This window comes from Littorina saxatilis, linkage group LG1 (assembly GCF_037325665.1).
Source record: "Littorina saxatilis isolate snail1 linkage group LG1, US_GU_Lsax_2.0, whole genome shotgun sequence".
In the NCBI taxonomy this organism is placed as follows: domain Eukaryota; kingdom Metazoa; phylum Mollusca; class Gastropoda; order Littorinimorpha; family Littorinidae; genus Littorina; species Littorina saxatilis.
This window is the reverse complement of record NC_090245.1, coordinates 18,506,424-18,533,087: the sequence shown is the minus strand read 5'-3', so window position 1 is coordinate 18,533,087 and position 26,664 is coordinate 18,506,424. Positions and strand designations below refer to the sequence as shown.

Genomic DNA, 26,664 nt, shown 5'->3' with positions numbered 1-26,664 from the left:
CCTTCCTTTGTAAAATCATTACATTGCTGTTTGCTTCAGCTGCTAAGTAGTGCTTTAAACGTGTGTGAGGCTGGGTGCATAATGATAATAAACATTATTAGCCTTTTTCCTTTGGCTTTCTATAGTGGCATATTATATTTTTTATGATGCCAAGTGCCATTTCTTGAAGTACAGTGTTTTGTTGTTGCTTGATGCTTTCATTGTGATGCTAACAAATGGTGTATGCTTTACATGTATTTGTTGTGTTCCCATTACAAAAGATGAGCTTGTGCAAAAAAAATCTACAATCCCTGTAGTTTAGTGGTAAACGTTAATCCTTCGGGATTGAAGAGGCAGGTTCAACTCCTGTCAGGGATCAAAAACTTTGCTTTGCACAAGCTGTAATCTGCTATTTCACGGGAGTGAAAACATTTGCAGATTATATAATGTCATTGTACTTCGAAGTATGGCAATACCTTAAATTACAATAGAAAGTAGCTGTCACATCAAAACAGTCAGAAATTTTTTCTCACATAAAAAATAAAAAAATACATTTACCATCACCATCAAAATTTACAACATATTCAAATACAACATCCATATTTCTCAAAACATCCATATTTCTCATTTTCCTGTTGATTACATGAAGTGCAAGTTGAATCATAAGGGGAAAGAAGAGGTCACACCAATCCCTTCACAAGTTCCCTCCCTTGCTCATTTTTGTACAAGTTCTATGTCTGCAAAGCACCAACAGTGGACCGACGCTCCCCGATCGTAGCGACCGTAGTAGTGTACGATGGTTCCACTGCTTTCTCCGACTCACTGATGTTTCTTCTCCACCAACGACACCGATCGCAGAAACCTTCCTTGCCTGACCGGAAGAAGAGCATCAGAACGAGGCTGCAGGCTGACACTTCCAGGAACCTTGGGGAGAAATTGAAAGAGTGTCAGTGTTCAATGTCATGTGTTCTGTACGTATTGTACACATTGTACATGTTTTCAATCTTGTAAATTCCATTCAGTTTTAATCGAGGTCAGTTTGTGGAAAACTTTAAGAATATGGTTTATAGCAGAGAAACTGTTTCTTGGAGACTACCCATCAATTAATCAAAATTGTAAATGTAAAAACGAAAAGGGTAGAAAGAAGGCGGCGTGAAGCTAAGGTGTCAATCCGATCGTAATCACAAGTAATCACATGTAGATCATTGAAAACGCTGACGGAAAAAAAAGGTTTGGAATTCAATTTGACACCGACACGTTTTCCTACATGACGTCATGAGTAGATAGCTTACTCAACCAAATAGCTCTAGATTGTTGACGAATGGAAACACCTCTTTTGGTAGAAATAGTGTAAATGTAAACTTCAGGAACAATCAAGAGCCCTCGGGGGTCACGCTCACTGTAAGTGCCCTCAGGGGTCACGCTCACTGCACAATTCTGCATCACAAATGCATTTTGTTCAGGTGAATATTGCTTCTTTTTCAGGTGCCATACGCATTTAAGTCATATTTCTGCCCTAAATAGGTCTTCTTTTGCGTCAGCTTGCACACATCAAATCACTCAAAGTCAGCGCGACCCCTGGTCTGAGGTGCACGAAACGAAACTGGGTGCCACGCAAATGGGAGGTACGCAGCCGCGGGATCGGATCTGTTGTGATTTCAAAGCCAACTGCTTGACCCCACCTACTTGGTTTAAACAAAATTTTATTCAGAATTTCTTCGCATGAACAGTTCGAAACACACAGCTAGGACACGCACTCAAGCAAAGGCTTATATCACGTGACCAGAAAAATACTAAAGTACACACATTTTCGTAATGGTGGACATAACAACAATAAACCAGAAGAACAAATTGAAAGAATGGGGATGGGGAACTAAATAGGAACAAACGAATCTACAGAAGAGAAAAAAAGAAAAGGGAGGGGGAGGGGGAAGAAAGTACTAACAACCACAAGGAGAGACTAGGACGAAAGCGCGATCTTCCTGTGCTTGAACCCGGTGTGTGTTGCATATGTCGCGAACTCGTGGCTGTTGAATGGTGGGCCATTGTCTGTCTTCAGAACATCTGGTATGCCGTATTCTGCGAAGATCTTGTCGAGACGTGGAATCACACTCCGGCTGGATGTTGATTGCAAAATGTCAACAACGGTGAATCTGGAATATTCATCTGTGATGACAAGGAGAATGTTTCCGTTGGGTGCGTCTCCGAAATCAGCACTCAGTTCAGACCAAGGTGCTGTGGGCAGTGGAGACATCTTCAGCGGTTCTCTGGCTGGTGTGGGAGTGGAGATTTGACAGGTTAAGCAGTTTTTTCACCGCTTTTTCAACAGTCGCTTGCATTCCTCTGAACCAAACCTTTTCTCGAAGCAGGGCGACTGTCTTGACGATGCCTTGATGTCCAGTGTGAGCGACTTTCACAGCTTGAAGATGAAGAGACTCTGGGAGAACGATGCGTGTACCCTTGAGTAGAACTGATGCGTTGTGACTGAGTGAGAGTTCTGAACGACACAAGTAGAGGGTTCTGAAAGTTTTTGTGTCAACGTCGTCTTTGGCTTCCCAGTCACTGGTAAGGATTGCGTTGATCACTGCCGTAAGAGTGACATCTTTCGCTGTTTCTGAGATGACTGTGTCTAACGTCATGGCTTTTGGAGTGGACGTGTCGACAACGTAGTGAAGATACTCTTCTGCGATCTTCTCTTCTCTGCTGCTGGGATGCTGTTGGACTGGATGTCGACTCAGATAGTCGGCGGGGTTGTCGAAACCAGGTCGGTACTGAACAGTCATTTCGTAGGGCTGTGTTCTCAGTACCCAGCGTTCAACACGAGCAGAGAGTTGAGCACGAGGGTTGTTGAACATGCTGACCAAAGGCTTGTGGTCAGTGTAGACAGTGAATGTAGCACCAAACAGGTAGATGTGGAAATATTCACAGGCCCATGTGATGGCGAGTGCTTCACGTTCTGTCTGTGAATATCTTTGTTCTGTTGGAGTGAGCGCTCGGCTTGCAAACTGGATGATGCGCTTGTCTTGGGTCAGGACTGCAGAGATGCCTACAGGACTGCCGTCGGTGTAGATCTCTGTCGGTTTTCCTGGATTGAAGTAAGCAAGAGTCGTTGCTTTGCTGAGTTCTGCTTTCAGCGTTCCGAGGGCTGCGTCATGCTTTTCATTCCACGTCCATGGTGTTGTCTTCTTTGTCAGCAGACGGAGTTCATGGGTGAGTGTTGCATAGTTTGGAATGAAGTGTGCACCACAGAAGTTCATCATGCCGAGAAGACTTCTTACTTCAGATGCGTTGGTTGGTGTTGGCAGTTCAAGAATGGTCTTGAGCTTGTCTTGGCTTGGGGTGATGCCGTCTTCCCCGAAGATATGACCAAGGAACTCAAGCGACTTCTTGTTGTACTCACACTTGTCAGTGTTGAGAGTGAGGTCTTTCTCACGGAGACGCTGCATGAGAGCGCGTAGGTTGTTGTCATGGTCTTGCTGTGACGTACCGTAGCAGAGAATGTCGTCACTGATGTTTACGACACCCTTGAGGCCAGACAGTACTTGCCTGATGGTTTCTTGGAAGATCTCGCTTGCGGAGTTCACACCAAAGAAGAGGCGTCGGTATCTGTAGAGACCAAGATGTGTGGAGAACGTCGTGATGTAGCGTGACTCCTCAGCTAGTTCTAGCTGGTTGTAGCCTTGGTTCAGGTCAAGCTTGCTGAAAACTTTAGCACCTGCGAGCATGGTTTTCAGTTCATCAAGTGTTGGGGTAGCATGACGTTCTCTCCTGATGGCCTTGTTTGCAGAACGCATGTCGACGCACACGCGTACCTTGCCTGGAGACTTGGGTTTAGGCACCACAACTATAGGAGATACCCATGGTGTTGGACCAGTTGCCTTCTCGATGACACCAAGTTCTTCATCCTTTCGGATTTGTTCTTCCACATGCTTGCGGACATGAAAGGGAACACGACGGTAGTGCTGAGCGACAGGCTGTACCGTCTCGTCGATGTGGAGTTTGATTTGTCGATCATTGAGTTTACCAAGCTGGTTCTCTTGCTGAGTTTTGTGCTCGATGCAGTGGACGGTGGTCAGCAGCTTGAGTGTTTGCGAGGTTGACCAGCTCAGGATGGGTTTCTCATTGCCTGGAACAACACATATCGTGGCTGAGCAGGATGCTGTGTCAGTGTGTAGTTCAGCGCAAAACTGTCCAAACGCACGGATGGAGTGTTGATTGCCGTACGCAGAGATTCTCACGTTTGACGGGCTGAGCGGTGGCTTGGGTGTAAGACTTTCATAATCTGTCCGTGACAGTAGATTGACTGTAGCTCCGGAATCAGCAAGGAAGGTTGTCTGTTGTCCGTTGAGGTAGACCTTGAAGCGTGGTAGTTGATCCGAGTTGCCGTTTGCAGTGTAGACGTACTCGGTGTCTGCGTCGTTGCCGTCGTCGATGAACGAAGCGTCGTTGTTGTCACATTCACCATGTTGCTCAACGTGGTGAACAGGTTTGGGCTTGTGCTTAATAGAGCGAGGCTGTTGGGAGGAGGAGGAAGAGGATGCACTGCCCCTTCCACTGCCTGTCCCTGATCTTGCCGTGTTGCGTGGACTGGAACGGCAGACGGATGAGAAGTGGTTGAATTTTCCACAGGAGCGGCACTGTTTGTTGAAAGCAGGGCACGAATGCTGTCCCTTCTCATGCGGCCATGTACCACCACTGTTCTTGCATGGCTCGGTTGGCTGGTTATGATGGTGTGAGGCTTGACTACGGCGGGGCTGGTGATGACGTCGATCAGGCTGATGCTGGCTTGATGTAGCTGAACGATGGAGTCGGTTAACTGCAACGTCTTCATGCATTTTTCTTGAGTAAGAAACAGTCAACTCTAATGTGCGGGCATACTGCAGGAGGTCAGACAGTGTTATTCCTGGGTTGCTCAGGCCCTTCTCTCGCACCTTGTTCACTTTGCAACCGGTTATCAGCTGCGATTTAATTTCAGACTCAATGTTGGCAAAGTTACAGAGAGAGGCATGTCGTTTCAGCTGTTGATAAAAAATGTCAACACTGTCAGATGTTTGCGTGAGCTGTCTGAAGGTAAAAACCTGATACTCTCTGTTGGTCTGTGGGTTAAAATGTTCATTGATACGATCAACAAGTTTCTGGAAGTGAGTCTCACCATCCCGAGGGGTCAGATCAGCAGCTGGAAAAGAGTCCACAATGTCATTCAGATCGTTCCCAGCGTACGTAAGCAGCAACGCTTTCTTCCTCTGGTCTGATGAAGGTGGATACACGTTCACCATGCATGTAAACGATAAAGCCGACAAACGATGGTTTGAGGGGACAAGCTGTGTTTATTGTCAGCCATGAAGATGATCAGTGTATGTAACAAGGGAACTAACTCTCGTTAGTTACTAAACACATTAGTAGCAGTTGCTTCCCTTAGATGGTAACAGATTCTCAAACACTACAGAGAGCATCAAGTCTAAGACATGTAAATTCAAGTAAATGTAACAATTTTTTATGGAAGGCAGTAATTCGTTAACATATAAAATACGAGACAAACGATAATAATCATTACTTATAGCCTACGCTGCTTATGTAATCAAATACGATAACACAGAGAGAGACCCTACCTACTTGGGTGGTACCCGGGGCTGAGGTGCACGAAGCGAAAGAGGGTGCCACCCAAACGGGTGAGAACAAACCACGGGGTCTGATTGGTTGAAATCACATCAAATCTCAATATCAACCTATCCTACACCGCGGCTGGCTCCCATCCGGTTGATATAGCTTTCTCGTGCATCTCAGACCACAGGCGGAGGTATCGTCCACTGGACTACTACTATCACAGAAGTCTTTCTGTCACTATAGTAGTAGTCCAGTGGACGATACCTCCGCCTATGCTCAGACCAGGGGCCAGTTTCATAAGATACCAGGGAACCGACTGACAGTCGATCGACTGCCCAGTCGATGGACTGCGGTTGATCGCCGTGTCACCGAAAAGCGCGTTTCATGAGCGAATCACCGTCACCCGCGGACAACCGCAGTCGACTGACTGTACAGTAATCCGAATGGCCAAGTCGAGGGCTAAATTTAGCAACATTACCACTTCCGCTTGCTCATTCGCACGTGGAAATGGCCGATTTCGAAGAAAAAACAAGTCTCGGCCCGCTCAAAATAACAATGACCGAGACTTTCAGTAATTCCTTCGCGTGACGTCAAACCCTCTTACGCCATAATGTGACGTCTTCAAGACATAACCCTGACTTCTCTCCTGGATTACTGCGTCATGATAGATACATTTCGAAGAACAATCACAAGGTTTGGCTCACAATCCAAAAAAGTGTGAGCATTCTGCCATTGACTGTGCGGATAATTACATTTATTTTCGGTTTACCGCAGTAAGCCGAACACAGTGTTGGGGGGAGAGCATCACCGTGTTTGGCCGACTTCCGGTGAGACGACCCGCAGTCGACCGACTGAAATTTTGTTCGTGAAACCCGATAACGTCGGATTACTGTGGTTCTCTCGGACAACTGCAGTTGGTCGACTGTGTTTCTGGCTTATGAAACTGGCCCCTGGACCTCGCTACCTACTCACCGTAGACACGTGTGGACCCCCCAGAAGGTCCAGGGCTGGATGAACTTGACGTCGGCGTAAGCTCCGAACTGGCTGAAGAGCATGTAGACGTTGACGACGGACACACTGATGCCCACCAGGCTGGACAGGAAGGTCATTACCACCAGACGACGGAGCTTCTTGTCTTGCTTCTCTGCGACATTGAGTGACCAAGGGAGATAATAGAAGACAATATCAGACAACAGTGCGCCAGAGTTGTGCAGCATTAATCTGCTATTGCTAGAAAGAATGGATGAGCTGTGGACAGAAATGTGTGTGATTATCATTTCACACGAAGCACGACAACGGAAACAAATGAGCAGAAGATTCTTGTACCTAAGAAAACAAAAATGAGAGAGAGAGAGAGAGAGAGAGAGAGAGAGAGAGAGAGAGAGAGAGAGAGAGAGAGAGAGAGAGAGAGAGAGAGAGAGAGAGAGGGAGATAGTGAGAGAATGACAGCGAGACAGCGACAGAGAAAAAAAGAGACAGATTTATATATATAGAAAGAGAGAGATGAGTAAGACAGAGACGGTTTGACGGTTTGATAGTTTAATGTCTTTAGCTAATTAAAGCCTTATCAACAATTGGTAATACACACTCTTAAGTAAGACACACAGAGAGAGAGAGAGAGAGAGAGAGAGAGAGAGAGAGAGAGAGAGAGAGAGAGAGAGAGAGAGAGAGAGAGAGAGAGAGAGAGAGAGAGAGAGAGAGAGCTGGTTAGATAGAAAGATCACGTTTTGGGTGAGTTTTCTTTTAGTCTGACTGTCTGACTGTCTGTCTGTCTGTTAGTTTAGTTGGTTGGTTTTTGGCTCACGTAAGTGTAGCCTATGCGATCGTAACTTTGTCTGTCTGTGCGTGTGCGTGTGTGTGTGCGTGTGTGTGTGTGTGTGTGCGTGTGTATGTCTGTGGTAGAAACTTTAACATTTGACTAAACACCGAAATACTCATTTCACCTGGTTATTTTTCAAGCACCATCTTCAAAATATTGAAGCAATGATCAACATTGTGTCGGCATGTGTGTAGTTAAAGCGTGTATCCAAAGAAAATGGGTGGTGGGGGGTTTTGAAGGGGTACAAGCAGTTGACTGGTTCATACCTGTCAAGTACTTTTGGCCTCTGACCATAGTAAATGGCATAAGAAACCATAGTTGGGGATCAAAAACCATAGTTAATGCGTGGATCAGGATGTGGTTAAACGCACAAATTCAACTTCTCACGCATACACACTAAACCAATCAGATTGTTTTTCGCAAACTAAAAGTAAAACACATAAATTCCTTTCTACACAAACTGCTCTTTATTTACCACTACATGTAATACATTTACACTGCACTCTTGTTCGTTCATTTTTTTTTCTCACTTGTCACTTGTGTTCTTTGTTGTATTCATCTGTGCAAATCTTTGCTTTGTCAATCATGCTGCCAGTCACCTTAAAATCATGGCAGCATGCATCAGAGTTAATTTTGACCTGTAAGAAGGCAGTCAGTGTGTCAGCTCCCAGACTGTGATCCAGCACTTGAAGGTGTTGCAGGGTTTCACTGCCAATGGAAATTTATTCAACATTTTCCTCACACAGGCCACGTAGAACTGGCGCACATCATGCCAGAACTTTTGTTGTGTGGCTGGTGCAAGCTCCTCCTCAGAAATGAATGAACGGCAGTCCATGCCAGCCAACAACAAAAAAACAAAAAAATTTTTTTTTTTTTTTTTTTTTAAATGCTGAAAATGCGTATGGTTTGAGGTATACGACGTAGGACCCAAAAAACACAGAAAAACCGTAAGAATTACACAGAATGCGTAGGACTTGACAGGTATGCTGGTTTCTGTTGTGTGTGGCATGTAGACCAGGTCAGGTGTCAAGACCAGGTCAGGGGTCGCGCAAAGGATTGTGGTATAGATTCACTTCTCCAGTTCTCACTTCTGCATTCGCCGATTCGGGGAAGACGACTTCATGTTGTTCGGTTTCTAAGCTCCAGAAAAGTAAATAAAGAAGCTACCAAAGGGAGATTTCCTACAATTTGATCTGCACAGCGTTTTTCCAATGTCCACGCGAGGAAGAGCTGTCGAAAGCGCAGTGTCGATCTGGCAGCCGTATCGCGGTAAGTACAGAGACAAATCTAGTGTCTCCCACTCTGATAAGGCCACAAAAAAAGGTCTGTTTACGGTAACATAGGCCAAAAAAATAGGGTCGGTAGGTCGGGATTTTTTAAATTTTTTTTTTCTCCAAAAAACCATATTTTTACGTTATTTTGCAAAAAAACCAAGATTTTTTTATTTTTTTTTATTTTTTTTTCTTCCCCCAAATGCCAAAAAAAAGTTTAGGGTCGCGCGAAAAAAATAGGGTCGGTCGGGTTACTGTAAACAGACCTTTTTTTTTTGGCCTAACGTGTCCCCTACTGTTTTAATTTCTTTTTATTTCAGCAGACACGGATGTCAAACACAGTGCTAGGCTGTCACCTCTAGTGAAATGAGTTGATCTAAAGTGCCTGTAATGTTTAGATGTCTTTAATTGTTCGTGGTTCGATTTATGTGAATTTCAAGACTTGCAGTAGAGTCTCAAGTTAAGTTTACTCTGCCCGACAAAAACTGTCCATCATTTACTTGAACATGCAGATATATATTATAAGGAAACGGAATGAATCTGTTCTCAAAGTCAAAATGATCACGATTTTTTCCTCATATTCAAAACATGCACTGTCATGGTTTTGTCTGTACAATTTAGTAAGTCTTACCTTGCAACAATAATCCAGCTATCCTACGACTATAACCATAGGAACCAGAGAATAATTGCAAGATTTGCTTTGTGAAGTTGTTTTGATAGCTCTATGTTACCGCTATAATATAAAAAAGATCAAGGAACGTATAAGTCACCGTTTCAAAACTAGGTCAGGTCAAGGTCAAGCTTACCTTTTCTCCCGAACATCCAGCCGTATTCGCTCTTTGTAGGCAAAGTAATCCTCTTTTTTTCGAGTATGTTTTCGGATTTATTTTGAAAAATGCTTTGATAGAATAATAGGTAATAATGATATAAGAAAATACAAGGTAGCGTTTCAAAAGTAGGTCATGTCCAGCTTACCTTTTGTCACGACCATATCCAACCTTGTGTGATCTTTGAAAGGCCACGAAATCCATGTTTTTGAAGGATGTTTTCGGGTTTATCATCGAGAATGGTTTCACATGATAGTAATAATGATATAGGTAAATATAAGTAATCATTTCAAAAGAAGGTCAGGTCAAGGTCAAACTGGCGTCTCCTCCCAAACATCTAACCTTGTGTGCTCTTTGCGGGCCGCAAAATCCATGTTTTTATGAGTGTTTTCGGGTTCGTATCCAAGAACGCGTTGAAATGATAGTAGTAATGATATTTTGTCTGTCAAGTTAAAGTAAACAACTCTGTGTACACAGTTTAGTCGTAAGTGTGAAGGATGTATCAAAATCACAGCTTCCACAATACGACGTGACTGTGTGCAAAGGCAAATACGACTACACATAGTTCTTTTTGTTCTGATGTAAGTTGTTCATAGGATGTTTTGATTGGTACAGTTTCTAGTTTCTTTTTAAATTAGAATTGAACGGACAGGCAGAATGGCCGGGTCATACATAACGTGTTGGCGAAACAGTTAGCGGAGTTCAGGGCCGGACTAGGCGAAGAGGGGGGGGGGGGGGTTGCCAGTGGTGGCCCGGGGGGATGTCCCCCCTGGCGGCAGGGGCGGATCAGTTCATTTTATGACTGTTTGTTTTTTTAAAGTATATTGTGAAGATATGGGTGTGAAGGCGCGAAGCGCCGAGCCGACGGCGCGAAGCGCCTAGCTTGCTAGGGGGGTCCGGGGGCATGCCCCCCCGGAAAATTTTGAAAAAAAGGATGCAAAATGGTGCAATCTTGTGCATTCTGAGGATGATCATTACCAGTTTCAGGCAGCACATTTTGTCACTGATTAATACCCCAAAAATTGAAACTCAATGTAAAATAAAGAAATGCATACCTCATTCAATATTTTTATTTTTTGGCCGGGGGGGGGTCCGGAAACCCTAGAACCCACACACCCCCCCACCCCCCCACCCCCCCACCCCCCTCGTTGTGGGGGTCAGGGGGCGAAGCCCCCTGAAGCTGACGGGTAGGTCATATTCTGAGATAGGAAAATGGTCGCTCCTTGCATGAAACGGCATAAAATAAGCAATAATAAAAAAAAATTAAATAAGTAAGGTACATGTTTAGGCTAGGGGGGAGGGGGTTGCGCAACCCCCATAACCCCCCCGGTAGTCCGGCCCTGGAGTTGGTTAGAAACGGTCTATGAAAGTTGTCCGTGTCTCCACAAAACACAAGTACACCTGGAGACTTGCAATTTTCTATAAGACCACTGTTTGATGTTTCTGTTGTGAACAATAATGCAATGCACACATTATGATTGCTGTGTGTATAATTCTGAACTTGATTTTGTTCTGCTCAAGATACTCAAAATATGTTGCCACATTTCTTATAGCCTGACAAAACATAAAGCATATCCTGGTCCTTGTATCCCTTTAAATTGTTTATGTCATTTTCGTCTGTACACAAGTCAGAAGCGTTAGAAAGTTCAAGCCCATGGCATTCACCACAAACAAAAGAGCAATCCAAACCATGCTTTTTACAACTATAGCGCTTTGGGTCACTCTTGAGATTCGCCGTGACTGACAGCAGCTTGGAAGGGGCTGGGTGAGGAAAGATCAGCAGTACAGGGTCTTCCAGCTGTCTTTCAGTTTCAGTCACAATCGTGAGGTTCATGTCCAGTCTTGCACTTGGAGATATACACGACGACTGTGGTAATTGACTGCAACAGGGAGTGGAGGACGACAGTGCAATGATAAACAGGAACTCCCCCTTGCAACTTTCGTGCAGAACATCTTGTACCTCAAGTGAGCAACTGTCTGATCATATAACGCAGCAAGTATCTCCTCTCCGGCTTCAGTGATGTTGCTTGGTCTGCTCTCTGGTAGGAACGGGGTAGCCAGATTCCTCAGTTCTTGTGGTATCTGAAGGTCGCTTGCCCGTTCCAAACTGCCTTGGCGCTGTGACGCAGCCACTGATCGCATGGATGGCTGATAATACTTGGCGTGCACTGCCAAGAAATCTCCTGGTCCGCCTGACATTCATCACATTTGAATGCCTTGGCAATTATTCTCTGGCTTGGTTCAAGAAAGATTTTATGATGATTGTCCTAGGTGCCAGAGGACATCCAGTTAGTCTGTGCCTTCTCCTACAACAACAGTGACATGTGTCTTTGAACTCTCCAGAGCCTGAGCAGCTACCATGCAGTGCGGATCTCCGTCAGGACGCACCGTCCTACACGTTTACCGTAAGGGCAACAGACAGTAGATAAAGGAATCGCTGCCTGTTCTCGTTGTTGGCAAGAAGCACATCCTTTTTGACTCACATGCGAAGCAAAAGTGAGTCTATGTACTCACCCGAGTCGTCCGTCCGTCCGTCCGTCCGTCCGTCCGTCCGTCCGTCCGTCCCGGCGTCCGTCCGTCCCGGCGTCCGTCCGTCCGGAAAACTTTAACGTTGGATATTTCTTGGACACTATTAAGTCTATCAACACCTGATGTGGCCTGATGGTGTTTGGTTACAAGATCTCAAAAAACATGTGCGGCAACTTGACCTCACTTCAAGTTCAAGGTCACAGGGGCCGTAATTGTTGTCTTAAAAACGACCATTTTTCACATTTTCGCATTTGTTTCTGAAGTTATCGAGAATGGCAACCTTAGCTATGTATGCTATACAGGGCAATGTAAGCCCTATCTTTGGACACCAGTTTGGTTGACCTTGCTTCAAGGTCAAGGTCGCAAGGGTCCTTTAAAGTTGGATTGTATACATATTTTGAAGTGACCTTGACCCTGAACTATGGAAGATAACTTAAAAATTATGTGGGGCACATGTTATGCTTTCATCATGAGACACATTTGGTCACATATGATCAAGGTCAAGGTCACTTTGACCCTTATGAAATGTGACCAAAATAAGGTAGTGAACCACTAAAAGTGACCATATCTCATGGTAGAAAGAGCCAATAAGCACCATTGTACTTCCTATGTCTTGAAATAACAGCTTTGTGTTGCATGACCTTGGATGGGTCAAGGTCACATGTATTTTGGTAGGGAAAATGTGTAAAGCAGTTCTTAGTGTATGATGTCATTGCTAGGTTTAGTTATTTGACCTTGACCCTGAAGGTCAAGGTCATGTAAAGGTCAAGGTCAAGCATGTGAGTCGTATGGGCTTTGCCCTTCTTGTTTCACCATGACGATACCTATCTCACAGGCCTTGTGAGTGATGGAACAGGAGTCAGGAACCAAGGTTGTGGCTATGTGTTTGTTGTGTGTTTAAAACATTTTAGGTCTGGGGACTCACCAAAAAGATATATATCCCCTCCAAGAAGCAGTCCGTGAGTCCGTGATTTTGGTGACTTTCTCATTCTGTGCCTCCCTGGCAGCACTCATGTACATGTGTTGCTAATTAGGTTCGTGCAAATACAACCTGTGCCATCCGGTAATAATCTTCAATTCTTTTCAATATATATATTTTTGTTTTACAAGTTTCAATTGGTATGAATCAGGTGAGTATTACACCATATCATTCTGTAAATATATGTTGATGCCACATGATCACCATAAAGTCCAAAGACAGTGAAAAATTAAGAAAAGACGGTGTCCAAGGCATAGCTTCTAAATGCTCTTCTTTCTCCTTTAAATTGAATTCTCTTTTTGATGAGGCATGAGTTTTAAATTCGACGGTGTAAGAGTTACGTACGTCTATAAATCCTTATTGTGTTTGGAAATCACTCACTGTATGTGTGTGTGTGTGTGTGTGTGTGTGTGTGTGTGTGTGTGTGTGTGTGTGTGTGTGTGTGTGTGTGTGTGTGTGTGTGTGTGTGTGTGTGTGTGTGGTGTGCGATTCATAGAAATTTACTGGACAGATCTTCATGAAACTTTGCACACAAATGTTCCGACCCCCAACCCTTCACCCTGATTCAAACCCATGTATCACAAGTCCAGCGCTCTACCAACTGACCTACAGCGCTCCCAAATTATTTCTTTTTATCGTTTTTGTCAGTCAAGATATGGGGGTGGGGTTGGTACGGGAATAATTGTGAAGCAGACAATAAGGCAACAACTTATTTTGTTTACAGGTATTGTATCGGTATACAGTGAACTTAGCTGTGTTCAAGTTTAGTTATGTTCTGTCGAGCGAATTTTTTTTAAATACGTTTTTACTACTAAAGGAGTGATAATTTTATGTGTACGCCCTCGAGAAACCTCGATCATTTTCTGAAAATGCACGTTGATAAGTACCGTTTTATGATAAAGTTCTACTCTCCATTCATTTATCTACACAAACTAATGTTTCATTTATCATTTGTAGAGCTAAATATGTCAGTTGGGATCATGTTAAGAATCGCAGTGTTTTTCGCAAAATCGTACTTGACAACCCCCAGTAAAAAAATTATTAAAAAAAAGGTTAATAAGACAACCACCTTTTTTCTTTGCACAGATGTGTCCATATTGCTTAGAGGAACCTGTGCACAACATGTGTAATGTTTCTGTCGAGCGATTTGAACACACAAGTAACCCCTTAAGCAGTCAATTTAACAATAACAATAACAATAACAGCACTTTATTGTCCATTAAAATATTACATAAAAATGGAAATTTTTCTTCGGCACACCCTGTCTGCCTGTAAACGATTATAACAACAATTGTATAGGACGACACACATAAAACATAAAACATAAAAGGGATACAATCAAATATGATATTGCACTATGTAAATTTACCCTCTCATATCACAGGAGTTGGGTTTCACAGCCGAGTAATCACATTACAAATATTTCCCACACACCTTCACATGTACACATTGTTTGTTTTTTCCCAGCCGACCAGCCTCTACGTGATGCGAGAAGAATTTAAAATGGTGACTGCAGAAGGCAGGAATGACTTTTTAAACTGGTTTTTGCGTGCCAAAGGGACCTTATAACGTTTACCTGAAGGGAGAATTTCGAAACAGGGGTTGAGAGGATGGATCGGATCACGGACAATTTTGAGAGCTTTCCGCTTAATGGCAGCTTCGTAGAGACTGGTCAGCTGTCGTTGGGGTTGCCCAACAAGCTTGCTAGCCGTCGCAACAATGCGGTGGAGTTTAGCTTTGTTTTTAACATTTGTGGTACCATACCATGTCACAATGTTAAAAGTCAGTATGCTTTCAATCAAACTGCGATAGAGGTATTTTACGTCTATCTGAATTGAAATATTACCCTCTTTTCTGTCCCTGAGACATAGAAACATGCAGGGGGGAGAAGAGAATGTAACAGATACAAAATTAGATTTTACAAAAGAAACTGAGATATGGCCGGGAAAAAGAGCCAGAATCTCATTTTGGACATATATATAGCCTATATCTTAACGCTTTATGGACACTCTTCTCTGAAAACGGAAGGTCAACGAGACACTGAAATTTACACATGAGTTTCTTTTCCCCGCCTTAAAAGAAAAACTTTAACCTGTGTTGTTCAACTTTTCCTTTGCATAAAAGTCGTAGCTGGTGTGGGCGGAGAAAGAACTGGATGTTCAGTGTCAAAGAATGGATGGGCCCCAGCAAGGCAACACTCTAGGAGACAGCTCACCACAGGAATGAAGGACTGCCGTGCAGCTAATTCACCCCGTCAGGCCCTTTAAATGACACCTGCCTCTCCCAACCCCTCCCATTCCTTTAACAGAACCATAAACCTTTGAAGTATGCGTGAATGAAAAGCATCCAGCATTTGAAAGGCATGTACTGGGTGGCCGAGTGGTAACGCACTTGCGCTCGGAATCGAGAGGTTGCGTGTTCGACCCTGGGTCGGGCCGCTATTTTCTCCCCCCTTTCCTAACCTAGATGGTGGGTTCAAGTGCTAGTCTTTCGGATGAGACGAAAAACCGAGGTCCCTTCGTGTACACTATATTGGGGTGTGCACGTTAAAGATCCCACGATTGACAAAAGGGTCTTTCCTGGCAAAATTGTATAGGCATAGATAAAAATGTCCATCAAATACCCGTGTGACTTGGAATAAAGGCCGCGAAAGGTGAACATTCGCCTAACAGGCTTGAGGTTTGCTGGTCGATGTGAATGCGTGATATATTGTGTAAAAAAAAAAATTCCATCTCACACGGCATAAAGCGCTTTGAACTTCGGATAAGGCGCTATATAAATAAAGAGAATAATAAAAAAAAAATACACAATCTTTTCAACACTAACGCAATTCAGCCAACCAAACTCAATTTCAGCACTTGAAATTGAGAATACTGCATGGCTTGCTGTGTCATATCAGATTGGAGTTGGATTTTTAGATATTGAAATGCGAACGAAAGCGAGCTTTTCAATATTTGAAAAAGCAACGAGTGTCAATCTTTTCAACACTCACACAACCCAGCCTACCAAACTCAATGTCAACACTTAACAAGAGGCGAAGCCTTCAAGGCTCACGTAAGAAATCGACAAACAGTAACACAAACTCAATCACTCCGTCACACATACACACACACACACAGTAAGCATAGGTGACACTGTGCAAGAAAGCGAGACACTAGATCTAGATATGTCTGTCTGCATGTAGCCTACTTATAACCTGGGGAACGGGGCAAAAGGGGTAAAATAAATGGTTACAGAAATGATATCGAATGGAAATGGTAAAGTGAACTTAGATCTAACAATTGCATCATGTTATACCTATGTACGCCTCTGCATAATGGAGAATTTTCAAGTTGAAAAACGGTAGAATTTAATGTGCCCTCACTGGCCAGCCATAGCTTGGGTGATTTGTTTACCATGGGAGACAACTACAACTTCGTTTTGCGCGAGCATTTGAAGCAGAACTCTGCACGTCAACAAATCTTTGGTAAGTAAAGTATTTCGTCTTTTTTGTGCGATTTATAGTTTGAATTAAAAAGTTGCCACTAAAAACTTGCAGTATCAATCAATATTTCCGAGGTTTTACTTTGTTATAGGACATATAAACGATCGGAAGCGATTGGAAGCGATCGATTTGATACTGCAGCAGACGATGTGATACGCTGCAGTGTTCGCTCGAATATATGTTTTTAATTCCTTTTTTTGTCTTTTTCTTTATGAAAATGATCTAGTTGACTACTTTTCTTGGAATGCGCAAGAGGATGATAATCAGCAGTAGCTAAATATCTGTATTTTACTGTAAATAGGACCGAATTGTTTAAGCCGACCTTCACCTTCACGCCGGCGCTAATGTTTTTTTAGGTCACAAGTATGGCTCGCGAAACAGATCTAAAGCTGCTGAGACAGTGTTGTGTATAAAATAGATTCACCGGAAAAAAGACATTATTGTACTTCTCATGATCAAACAATGAGGTAATTTAGCTACATGTATATATTCTAACGTTGCCTTGTTGAGAACTGGGCGTGCGAGTCTGTGTGCGTGTGCGTTTGTGTGTGTGACGGTGCGTGCGTGTATGCAGTGTGAGTGTGAGTGTGTGTGTGTGTGTGTGTGTGTGTGTGTGTGTGTGTGTGTGTGTGTGTGTGTGTGTGTGTGTGTGTGTGTGTGTGTGTGTGTGTGTGTGTGTGATTCCCTGCCAGATTAAAGGTGATATAACACAGAATGACTCATACTCAGTTTAATTTATTTTTCAGCTTTTGTTTCAATTACAAACCATGGCGCTGTGTGTTTTGTGTGGTGATCCGCTCAACCTTGGAGAGAAGACTGTTGTGCCAACAGACAGAGGAAGAGATCTATACCATAAACAAGGCTAGTCTGGAACGTGGTGATGCCGTTTGTCTATCAGAAGGTGAAGCAGTGCACGAGGTTTGTCGTCGCAATTACACGAATGCACGTAACATTCAGAGCGTTTTGAAGAAGAAAGCAGAAAGAGAGAACGCTTTATCAAATCAGTCTAGCACAGAATTTGCGCTCACAGTAATAATGTTTTGACTTTGCTAAATGTTGCCTTTTTTGCGGCAAGGAAGGAAACCTTGACTCGCGCTCTGGTCCCAAAGTGTATCCTGTTAGGACACTTGACTTTGAACGCACAATTTTTCAAGTTTGTTCGCAGCGCTGTGATGAATGGGCAGACATTGTACGAAGCAGACTGGAGTTTGTATCAGATTTGCCAGCTGCTGATGCAGTCTACCATCAAACCAGCTGCTGATGCAGTCTACCATCAAAACTGTAGTCTTTGCTTTCGGAGCAGGAAAAGACCACCACAGTTTACTCAGTCGCATCAAGGCAACAAACAGGTGAAACTTGGTCGACCGAAAGATGAGAGGAAAGCTGAAGCGTTGGAGAAAGTTGCTACCTACCTGGTTCAAAATGAAAACGAACAGATAACAGTGAACGACCTGATTATCAAAATGAAGGAGTTTACAGATGATGCTTATAGCCACCCGACGATGAAACAAGAACTTCAAAATTATTTTGGTGAGCAGCTCGTCGTCACGGAAGTCAACGGCAAGTCAAATGTCGTAACATTCAGGAAGACAGCCTCTTCAATTCTTCATAACTTTTATGCAAAAAAGGTCAAATGTGAGGATGCACAGAAAGAGCTGATTCTCAAAACCGCTGCAGAACTGCTAAAGAATGACATAAGAGCAGTGCCGACATCCCGTGCAATGTACCCCAGTGATGATGACATTTCATCGCATGGCGCCAACTTAGAGTTTGTTCTAAAGTCCTTACAGATTCTTCTTGAAAACATCTTCAGGGGAAAGGAAACCAGCGTGAAAGTCTCATCGATTGGACAGGCAATCATGCAGGCATCTCGCCCACGAGTGTTGCTGTGTACCCTACAGATCGGACTAGCTGTGCAAATGCATCATTGTTTTGATTCAAAGTTCCTCATTGACACATGGTATTCTCTGGGATTCTGTTCATCGTACAAGGAGGTTCTGACCTATGAAATAAATGCTGCCGTTTCAGAAAACAACGTTGCCTTTCAAGTTGATGGCCATTTTACCCAATCATATCGCAGACAACCTCGACCACAACACAGCAACACTTGACGGGTGCAACACATTTCATGGAATGAGAATGATCGCCACTGTCACTCCGACCATCGGAAAAACAGACAGGATCAGAAGAACTGCGGACGTCAAGCCAGAAGAAATAATGAAAAGAGCTAAAGTTGACATTCAGTACTACAACAGACAAGCGTGTGATGGCCTGCTGAAGCTGAAATTTGAACATCTTGAAAACGTGTTTGAAGAAGATGTAACATCAAAGGTGGATCTGCTGTGGAAAGCTTGCTGGCTGTTGCAACCCGACAGACCATCTTGGTCTGGTTTCATGCAAGCCATCCACAAGGGCAGATATCCAGGACAGTCATCCATAATATTTATGCCGATGATCGACATGAATCCCAGTGACACCACGTGCATATTTTCTACCCTGCATTTCATCAGTGCTCAGGCAAAGCGCAGCAACACGACACCTGTGTTGACATTTGACCAACCCTTATAGTGGAAAGCTCTTGGCATCATCTCCAGTGAGCCAGATGGTAGCGACCGTAAAGCCATTGTCCTTCGCCTTGGACCCTTCCATCTGGAAATGAGTTTCCTGGCGTGTATTGGCCATCTGATGGAAGAAACTGGTCTTCATGAAGTGACTGTGTACGCACCAAACGCAGCGAGCAACATGCTTCAAGAGAAAGCTGTGCTGCGTGCCGTTCGAGGACACATACTTGTTGACGCAGCACTAAGTATGCTGCCGTTGCTGTCTGACATATTCCGTGTGCCACTCAGTGCCACTGCCCGAAAGTGACACAGAAAAGAACAAAGATAAAAACACGCAAGATGAGCAGACAGGAACACTTTCGACCCCTTACGAGTCTGAACTTAATGTGAACCAAGTTGACGCACTGAGCATCAATAAGGACACTGCTGTGCAGCTTCACGGTGTTCTAGAGTTAGAAGCAGCCTCGATGAAGGAACTCAGAAACAACCTACAGTTGCAAACACTTGCTGAAGTGTTCCTCCAAGACAATGCGACCTTAGAGAATATCCTATCAGCAGGTGAAAATGCGTTAGTGCTGCTCTACAACGGTAGTTCCAGAGAGGGTCTCGATGAACTTCGCTACCGACTCTTCTGTTCAAAGGTAGCTATTGGAACAACGTTTGTGCAAATTCACACTCTGCCACCCACTTCAGCAGCTGCCCGATTCCACAGCATGCGAGTGTTCTTGCAAGTACAAGAATGGATGGGACTCAAAGTGGCCATGGATCCCACGGACTACGGCTGGAAACTTGAGCATGGCATCCTTGTTCCAGTGACAACATATCTGCCGGCAGCACCAGCCGATGTGTTAAACTGAGGTGATTCGCTGCACATGCAAAAGTGGTTGTGACACAAAGCGGTGTAGTTGCAGGAAACACGGACTAGAGTGCACATCTGGATGTGGGGAATGTCGCGGTGTTGGCTGCTGCAACTCGCCTCTACCGTCTTTTGAAATCGAGAGTGAAACATCGTAACCATCATGTTTTCCTCAAACGGTAGGGCTATTGTGTTATGCACTCTTTTCTTCACATGTAGATGACTTTGAATGAAAGCCGTCCTAGGAAGTATTCTGCTGAAGAAGACAAAGGGATAGGAATAGGTATAGTCATATTAAAGAATGCGTGTTTCTTTTATCGTCCGTACGTGAACAACGCATTGCAATGCGTTATTGTTCATTTCATTTTCATTATTTTATTATCCCAGGGCTGGGAAATTCGGGTAGCTTCCTCCAAATGAAAGCTTGCAGCAACAAGAGTGGTGCTAACCAGGTGTGCGCGTGTTAAGGTGTAATCAGCTAACTGCACTAATAGCAGAATGACCAAGGTCTTTTACGTTTTACTGTGGTGACACGGGGGTGGGACATGGATACCGTTTTTTTAGTCTGCACATACAGTTGACCCTTGTCCGTCCACCGGCTTAATAAAGTGTTCCTTGTAGATGATGGTAGGCTAATGAAGCGCCGTAGAGTGGAATTTTGCGGCGTTATTGGCAGAAACAAGGGTTTTTATATGTGACGTAATCAAACCGTCATAAAAAAGTTATGCAGAGGCTGCCAACGGTATAACTCGTTGGGAATGTTGAGACAGGCTATCTAAATGCGTTGCAACAAAAAAACTTTCTGTAACCATTTGTTTTGGGTCTAAGCATAATTCTGGACAGGCTCCCCACGCTATTACAGACACGACTGCCAACAGTACTAGTCTCGGCCCGCTCAAAATAACAATGACCGAGACATTCCTTCGCGTGACGTCTAACCCTCTTACGCCATAATGTGACGTCTTCAAATGACGAAATGTTAAAGTTTCTACCACAGACATACACACGCACGCACGCACGCACGCACGCACATACGCACGCACGCACAGACAGACAAAGTTACGATCGCATAGGCTACACTTCGTGAGCCAAAAAGCATACGTACACAATCTTTTCAACGCTAACACAATCCAGCCAACCAAACTCAATTTTAGCACTTGGAGAGCATGTAATCGATCTTTTCAACACTAACCCAACCCAGCCAACCAGCACGTGAAAAGCATGTACTCAATCTGTTCAACGCTAACACAATCCGGCCAACCAAACACAATTTTAGCATTTGGAAAGCATGTAATCGATCTTTTCAACACTAACCCAATCCAGCCAACCAGCACGTGAAAAGCATGCACTCAATCTGTTCAACACTAATCCAATCCAGCCAACCAGCACGTGAAAAGCATGTAATCGATCTTTTCAACGCTTACCCAATCCAGCCAACAAGCACGTGAAAAACATGTAATCGATCTTTTCAACGCTTACCCAATCCAGCCAACAAGCACGTGAAAAGCATGTACTCAATATTTTCAACACTAACCCAATCCAGCCAACAAGCACGTGAAAAGCATGTTCTCAATCTGTTCAACGCTTACACAATCCAGCCAACCAAACTCACTTTCGTGGTGCCCTTGTGTGGACGCTTTCAGGTTGCCTCTCATCTTGACGCCGACGTATCCGTATCCAAGAGACACCAGCGCCCCATACAGCACGAAGAGCATATGGCAAAACACCAGCAGCGGTCGCACGTCGCCCTCACCAAAGTACATCATAAACAAATCCGTCGTCGTCACCACCACGACGTGCACGATCCAGATAGCTACTATGGTTCCGACCTTCTGGAACCGCGGTGGTGCTAGGGACAGCTTGGTGGTGTCGAGAAGGATGAGCAGCATGATACTGAAGGAGGCGGTAAAACCGGGGATTCCCAGAGACCAAATAAGACGGGTGACGACAAAGGGGAACGCACCCTCTGAGAAGTAGGGGTCGACGAATAGCACCAAGGCTCGAGTGGCGGCGAAGGTGATGATCATAGCGTTGAGACCTATGGTGGTCTTGTTCATAGAAGTCCGAGATCCTCCCGGCCGGGCGAGGGAGGTCAGCAGGAGGTACCCCGCCACCACAGATACGACCAGGTACGCCGAGGCGAAAAAGTACACGTGCACCGGCCAGGCTTCGTTCCATTCCGACTTGGCCTTGTCCCAGTCCGGTTGAGGCTCTGGCCAGCTTTCCGCATCTGCGCTGGCCAAGTTTCTGGTTGCCATTTGACATGCACCGTTCAATGACCGTGTTCACTGTGGATAAGGGAGTAGGGAAGAGTTTAAATGGGTTCAACGGGGAGGGGTGAAATGTCAAAAGATGCCATGGTGTCTGCTTTTTGTCTATCTCAAAACGATATTAACTTCGAACTTGTGAGTTTTGAGAAAATGCAAACAAGAGTGGAATGTTAACACTGACTGGCTTTGGTTGCAGAATGGAGATCTCTGGTATCACGACGGATAGTTATCTTGATGTTAGCGAAGAGGTGGTGGAAGCTGTGGACGCTGTTCTTTCACAAGGTCAAGCTCAGACCATAGGGCCACCCACAAGGACATCAACACCATCAAAGCCGTCTGGGAGTTTAGGCAAGCGTCATCTGTGTCAAGAGTGTGGCAAAAGTTACAAATATGCTTCTGGTCTCACAGAACACAGGAGAACACAGTGGCCGGCAAAAGTATTGCACCACATAGAAAGAGAGGAAAGGTCTAACAATTTAGACACTTTTCAAACGGTCTTTTTAATACAATCAAGTATACTACACTCATGAATTTTTAACATAGTAAAGACGAAAGTCCCCTCTCTCTTGTGATACCAAATCTGTTAGCAAATAAAGAGTTCTTACATATCTAATTATAACCGTTAAAATGTGAGGTAATTTCCCGATTCGTTCAATGCAATTTTAGTCATTTCCGTTCTTCCCATTTGGTGCGATACTTTTGCTGGCCACTGTACACCATTACATGGCATGATGTTTGTTGTACAATGTTCAGAAGCGATTTTGCAGCCTTAAAGTAAACCTTTTAAACTTTCAATTACTTCCACGGCGCACAACCGATGACTACCGTGGCGTAAAATTTCGATATCAATTTAAAAACACTTTCATCTTATTCCTTGTCGGTTTCTGATTCCAAAAACATATAGATATGATATGTTTGGATTGAAAACACGCTCAAAAAGTTAAAACGAAGAGAGGTACAGAAAAGCGTGCTATCCTTCTAAGCGCAACTACTACCCCGCTCTTCTTGTCAATTTCACTGCCTTTGCCATGAGCGGTGGACTGACGATGCTACGAGTATACGGTCTTGCTGCGTTGCATTGCGTTCAGTTTCATTCTGTGAGTTCGACAGCTACTTGACTAAATGTTGTATTTTCGCCTTACGCGACTTGTTCACACTTGAGCTTGCTGGGGAATGTACGACTCAGTCCTCGTGCGGCGTGCCGCCCATACGTTGGTGTTTTGTAGGGCGTGTCGCGAGACAAACAGCGAATGATGTGTCCTTGACGTATTGAGTGTACGGGGCTATGCGTTTCATGTAGAATGTATCGATGGGAGTTTTCATTCCCTAATCGAGTGGCTAACCATTATATATTCTTTCATCCTTCTCACTCTTTTTCATGTGGAAAGGAATGTAACGCTGCACATAACTATGTGAAAATACGCAGCTCCACTTTGTGTCAGAAAATGTAGTCTCAGCCGTCTAAGTTCATGAATAGTTTATATTTAGGCCTTCTGATAACCGAATTTTACACATGTCAGCAAAGCAAAACAAAAACAACAAGAGGCGAAGCCTTCAAGGCTCACGTAAGAAATCGATAAACAGTAACACAAACTCGATCACTCCGTCACACATACACACACACACACACACACAGTAAGCTCAATAGGTGAAACTGTGCAAGGAAGCGAGACACTGGATCTGCCAACTAGTCTCGGCCCGCTCACAATAACAATGACCGAGACTTTCAGTAATTCCTTTGCGTGACGTCTAACCCTCTTACGTCATAATGTGACGTCTTCAAATAGTTTCTATCACACACGTCAAACACTTTTGACCGAGACGTAATCTTCTTATGCGAGCTTTATCAATAGACTCGGAAATGTTAAAGTTTCTATCACACACACACACACACACACACGCACAGACAGACAAAGTTTATCATCGCATAGGCTACACTTACGTGAGCCAATTAGCTCTTCTGTCTTTCCTCCAGATATTGATGCCCAATGTCCCGTTATATGTTGCGAAACAAAGCCGTCTCCTTGACCAGGCAAAGTTTCGCAATAATAACCAAGTCTTGTTTTCCCAAATTGTGTTCTTTATATTTTTTAGAACTTTTAGAATTTAGTTATATCTCATTGCTAAGTTGTCTATCGTGTTGTTTACTCTCTCTTTTTCTTCTGTCCCTGGTCTAATACTATGTGTCTGCATAAATATTCCCAGAGTTTTGAATTTTCAGAGAGATGTGATATTTCATATTGTACCATGTATTTCAGAGAATGTTGTACTTCTTACTTAAATAATGAATTTTCCCAGGCATGCATTCCGCCTTTCTGGCCCAGACTACATGCTAAACTTTTCAAATATGCTATCACGTAATGCCAGTACATGTTCAAAGTCACAGGGCTAGAATCAGCTGGTTTTGCCCCACTGCAAACAGACTTTCACGAAAATTATCCTTCCTGAATAAGGAACAGATCCCGGCATTTTTAGTTCTCTTTTTTCAAGGTGATGACGGTTGTGCTATGGCACTAATGCTGTTTTTCTACCTGAATTCCTTGACTCCCACTTCACGTTGTAAAACAAACACATGTTCTCCTGTCCAAACAGACTTTATTGTAACAAGTAACCCTGACAGGTTTAGTCGTGTATTTATTTTTATGGCAATCTCTGTAGTTTTTGTTTTATTGCATTATTGAACTTAATATTGCTGGCTGGTGATGTGCATTTAAATCCTGGACCTCGGGACACAAGGCTTTCGGGGGAATTGGTCGTCGTACACATGAACGTGAGAAGTCTAAGACATAAATTGGATATTTTAGAATTTGAAATGAAGCACTTTGATATTGTTACCATGTCTGAGACTTGGTTATCAGAAGCAGTCAGTGATAATGAAATTTGTATTCAAGATTTTCATTCACCAGTACGAAAAGATCGACAAAATGATCCACACGGTGGGGTTGCAGTCTATGTTAAGAATAATTTAGTTTGCAAATACAGACCTGATTTAGATGTTAAAGATTTAGAAGCAGTCTGGATTGAAACGAAATTGAATCAGGAGACAATTCTTGTTGGTTCTTTTTACAGACCTCCAAATTCAACCGTAGATTATTGGAAGTTGGTCGACCAGTCAATTAGAACGGTTGGCAATTTACCCCACAAATATTTTGTTCTTGGAGATTTTAATTCTGATTACAGTAATAATCCCTCCACTCACCTATTAGATATTATTTTTCTGAATAATTTACACCAATTGGTTGAACTCCCTACCCGAATAACCGAAATTTCCAAAACTTGTATCGATTTGATTCTAACAGCAAGTACGGACATTGTTGATGAGGTCTTGGTCCTGCCACCAGTTTGTAGTGATCACTCAGTTCCATTACTGAAGTTGAAAAATCACATTCCGAAAGAGAATAGATTTAAACGTGTTATTTTTGATTATAATAAATTAAACGTTGATGCACTAACGATTGAATTATAGAACGTTGACTGGATAGAGATCGCGAGTCAAGATTGTATTGACAAGGCAACACAGACGTTTTCAGAAAATTTATTATTATTAGCAAAGAAATGTATGCCTGTTAAAACAGTAACTGTTCTTTAAAACGATGCCCCCTGGTTAACATTAGACATATTGAAATTACGGAATAAGAAAAGAGTTGTTCATACAATAGCAGCTCGTTTGGATACACCCGATGCTTGGGAAACCTTTCGCAATATCCGCAACGATTACACAGATGCTATACGAACCCGAAAAACGAACCCGAAAATTAGAATATTTAAAAGAAATTGACGGTCGAGTATCAGAAATGAAAAATTTCGGGACAAAAGGTTGGTGGAAATTAGTTAAATCGTTCTTGGCGAAAAGAGGTTCAAACGCTGACGCAATTCCACCCTTAATATTTGATGGTGTAACACATTATGGAAATGAAGAACAAGTCGCGTAAGGCGAAAATACAATATTTAGTCAAGTAGCTGCCATTTTTCAGCAAGACCGTATACTCGTAGCATCGTCAGTCCACCGCTCATGGCAAAGGCAGTGAAATTGACAAGAAGAGCGGGGTAGTAGTTGCGCTAAGAAGGATAGCACGCTTTTCTGTACCTCTCTTTGTTTTAACTTTCTGAGCGTGTTTTTAATCCAAACATATCATATCTATATGTTTTTGGAATCAGGAACCGACAAGGAATAAGATGAAAGTGTTTTTAAATTGATTTGGACAATTTAATTTTGATAATAATTTTTATATATTTAATTTTCAGAGCTTGTTTTTAATCCGAATATAACATATTTATATGTTTTTGGAATCAGCAAATGATGGAGAATAAGATAAACGTAAATTTGGATCGTTTTATACATTTTTATTTTTTTTTACAATTTTCCGATTTTTAATGACAAAAGTCATTAATTAATTTTTAAGCCACCAAGCTGAAATGCAATACCGAACCCCGGGCTTCGTCGAAGATTACTTGACCAAAATTTCAACCAATTTGGTTGAAAAA

The 26,664-nt window shown here is 43.3% G+C and overlaps 2 protein-coding genes across 3 annotated transcripts in view; both read right to left on the bottom strand.

The window, feature by feature from the left end:
- LOC138963716 (uncharacterized) overlaps positions 1-26,664 on the bottom strand; it is a 51,872-nt gene that overhangs the window by 23,675 nt on the left and 1,533 nt on the right. The gene's annotated exons all lie outside the window — the stretch shown is intronic.
- Positions 421-26,664, bottom strand: part of LOC138963743 (proline-rich transmembrane protein 3-like) — a 31,802-nt gene continuing 5,558 nt past the window's right edge. The window contains exons 2-5 of one of the 2 annotated variants that reach the window (XM_070335602.1): positions 22,361-22,538; positions 21,522-22,197; positions 6,556-6,727; positions 421-903 (exon numbers count right to left, since the gene is read on the bottom strand). In XM_070335602.1, coding sequence (XP_070191703.1) covers positions 711-903; positions 6,556-6,727; positions 21,522-22,167 — 1,011 coding nt within the window. In that variant the 5' untranslated portion in view covers positions 22,168-22,197; positions 22,361-22,538 and the 3' untranslated portion in view covers positions 421-710. Of the gene's footprint in view, positions 904-6,555; positions 6,728-21,521; positions 22,539-26,664 lie in introns of both variants that reach the window. The other variant, XM_070335595.1, reaches the window with a different exon arrangement.